The sequence below is a fragment of the Magnolia sinica genome, chromosome 12 (assembly GCF_029962835.1).
Source record: "Magnolia sinica isolate HGM2019 chromosome 12, MsV1, whole genome shotgun sequence".
Taxonomy (NCBI): Eukaryota; Viridiplantae; Streptophyta; class Magnoliopsida; order Magnoliales; family Magnoliaceae; genus Magnolia; species Magnolia sinica.
In genome coordinates, this window is record NC_080584.1 from 82,127,684 (window position 1) to 82,130,361 (window position 2,678).

The 2,678-nt window shown below is 38.6% G+C and overlaps 1 protein-coding gene across 1 annotated transcript; it reads right to left on the reverse strand.

Annotated features, from left to right (window-relative positions):
* Positions 1–556: 556 nt before the first annotated feature.
* Positions 557–1,993, reverse strand: LOC131220330 (putative disease resistance protein At1g63350). Its single transcript, XM_058215277.1, has one exon. The coding sequence runs from the start codon at positions 1,991–1,993 to the stop codon at positions 557–559; it is 1,437 nt and encodes a 478-aa protein (XP_058071260.1).
* Between the last annotated feature and the right edge of the window lie 685 nt (positions 1,994–2,678).

Genomic DNA, 2,678 nt, shown 5'->3' on the forward strand with positions numbered 1-2,678 from the left:
ACAGCTCATACTTTTAGGCCTCCATTAAATAGAAACACATAATGTATGCATTCTTTTTTGCATTTTTTTATTCCTAAATATGTAAATATGTGTGTTTTAGCATCTCTTGAAATTTCACTAACAAATTCCATTGTTTTCCCCATATTTTCTGCATTTTCAGTTATTAGAGATATTTTTGACAATATCAATATTGTTTCCGTTTCCCATCCAACGAAACTTATAGTGATACCAACACTTTGAACGTTAGTGGTAATTAATATCCACACCAACTTGAGGGGGAGTATTACATATATCCCAATTCCAACTAATTGATTACCAACAAATCACAATCCCAGCTAATTGATTGGCAGCTAGTTATAAGCTAATTGATCCTGATAAATGGTTCCTAGTTGGTTAATTTATTTTCCATGTCTACATACAATGTACCAATACATGTAAATTAAAAGAAATACATTTTATTTGAGAGCTAAGATAGCTAAGAAGAAACATTCAGAAGCCATCGTCACTAGCATAACGTTCTTGGCAAGCACAAGACTGGCAAGAGTGGAAACTCGAATTAAGGAGAACCCGGTGAAGCAACATATGATAGCTCGTTTCCTTTTCTTTTCATTCCTCGTCCGTTCTGGTCTTCTAGTGTCATGGGAGAAGAACCTCCAAACCATGACTTTGAAGCAATAAATGCCGGTTCTTGTGATTTTCTTTTGGTTCCCCGCTCTTCTTCTTCACCGTCTTCCAGAAACAAGGGTTGGAGGGGCATTTTCCTGCTCTGTTGCTGCGTTGTCGTCGAATATTTTAACTTTTCATATACATATTTCCACTTACAAGCTATTTCCCTTTCCTTCAATGCCCTCTCTCTCCTTGCATTCTTCCTCATAGCCTTTGCCATCTCAATGATCCGAGGTGGAAGGCCGCCGCATTCTTCAGCAACACCCCTTGCAAAAGGTTCTACTTCTGGAGTAACCTCCACATCAGCACCTAGTTTTTCCTTTAACAATTCAAACGAGTCTTCGTTTGAGAGAAGCTCCACTTTCAACTCTCTCTGACAATCCATATCTATGCACAAATCCACCCAGCGAGTAGTCATCACTAATTTACAACCATTCTCTATATTAGGCTCCGGAATTCCTACCTTTTCCAAAGGAAATGCTTCCCATATATCATCTAATATTAGTACAAATTTCTTCCTCCGGGTCAAAGCCTGAAACAATTTCATTGCCTTTCTCATTTCATTATCTTCCTCCCTAAGCTCCAAACCTATCTCCTTTGCTATGTCTTTTTGTAATCTTTCTATGTGAGTGTCTCTTGAAACAGTCACCCAAATAACGCTATCGAAAATACAAGCGTCCTTCAGCTTGTTATGAATGTGGGTCATGACCGTGGTCTTGCCAACTCCATCAATACCATAGATTCCTATTATTCCAACCCCAACATCCAATACGGAGTTCCAGATCTTTTTGAAGTTCCTTTCACCCACGAGTCTTGTCGTGGGTATCTTTCCACCGTCTGGCAATATATCAGCAAACAACCCATCTAAAAATCGACTGTTCTGCTGGAGCTCTACTGTCCGTCGGATCTTCTTTTCCACAAGCTTTCCCAAATCTGCACGCGAGAGTGAGAATTGTCTCCCTTGGCCCTGAAAACCCTCTTCTATCTGAATCACTTCTTCTATGATCTCTCCGACATTTTTCAGCCATATGTTCACCTCTCTCTTTGGTTCCTTCCCATATAATACCTCTGCTGAATTCAGTTTTTCCTTCACGTCGGACTCTACGCATTTCAACACTTCAATTTTTTTCCTCAAAATAGTAAAATTTTCTTCGAGGGTTCTAATGTTGTGCAACTGAGATGCCACTAGGTCGGTCAGCTGTGATACTATTATTTGGATGACTGAATCAGTCACAGCCATTCCTGTCATTTTACCCCCACCAATTAGCAAATGAAATGCAGATCCTCGGCAAAGCTTCACAAGACAAACCTGGCCGGATGTAAACATGTCATGCAAGGTATCATCGTTGGAAGAAAGTTGATAAAGGAGATAGCACAGTAATTATTACTGCTATTTTTATGAAATGTACTTTTTTCTCTTCTTATTTATTTATTTATTTATTTTTAATTTGCTTTTTCTAATGCCTTGATTCAACAACTCCTAAAATAATTTTCTTTAGATGTAACCACCGGCATTTCGAGGGGTTTATTTATTTTACCACTTCCCACAGCATCCAAGCAATGACCATTAACTAGTTTCTGAGAGTGCTAAAATATCCCTGTATAAGAAGTGTTCGTATCTTTACATACATTTAGATCACTGCCTGTCATTGTGGTATAGTTTGATTGCTGCCCACTGACTTTTGAATGGTCCATATTTCTATCCATGTGCTTTTGAATGGTCTAGTTATTCGTCAACCTACTTTTCGATGATCTTAATAGCTAACAACATTATGTTGAATGGTCTAGATCATTGTCCACTGTCTTGAAATGGTCCAGATCACCTTCTACTTACCACTTTGTAGGGGTATTTTTGTAATTTTTAAAAAATAAGCCAACAGAATTACTTCGATGGAAAGTGATTGGCTACTCCCCCTCACACCAGCCAATGGCTGGTGGTCGGTTCTCTGTGGGCCCCACCATGATGTATGTCTTTCATCCATGCTGTCCATCTATTTTTATAAATTATTTTA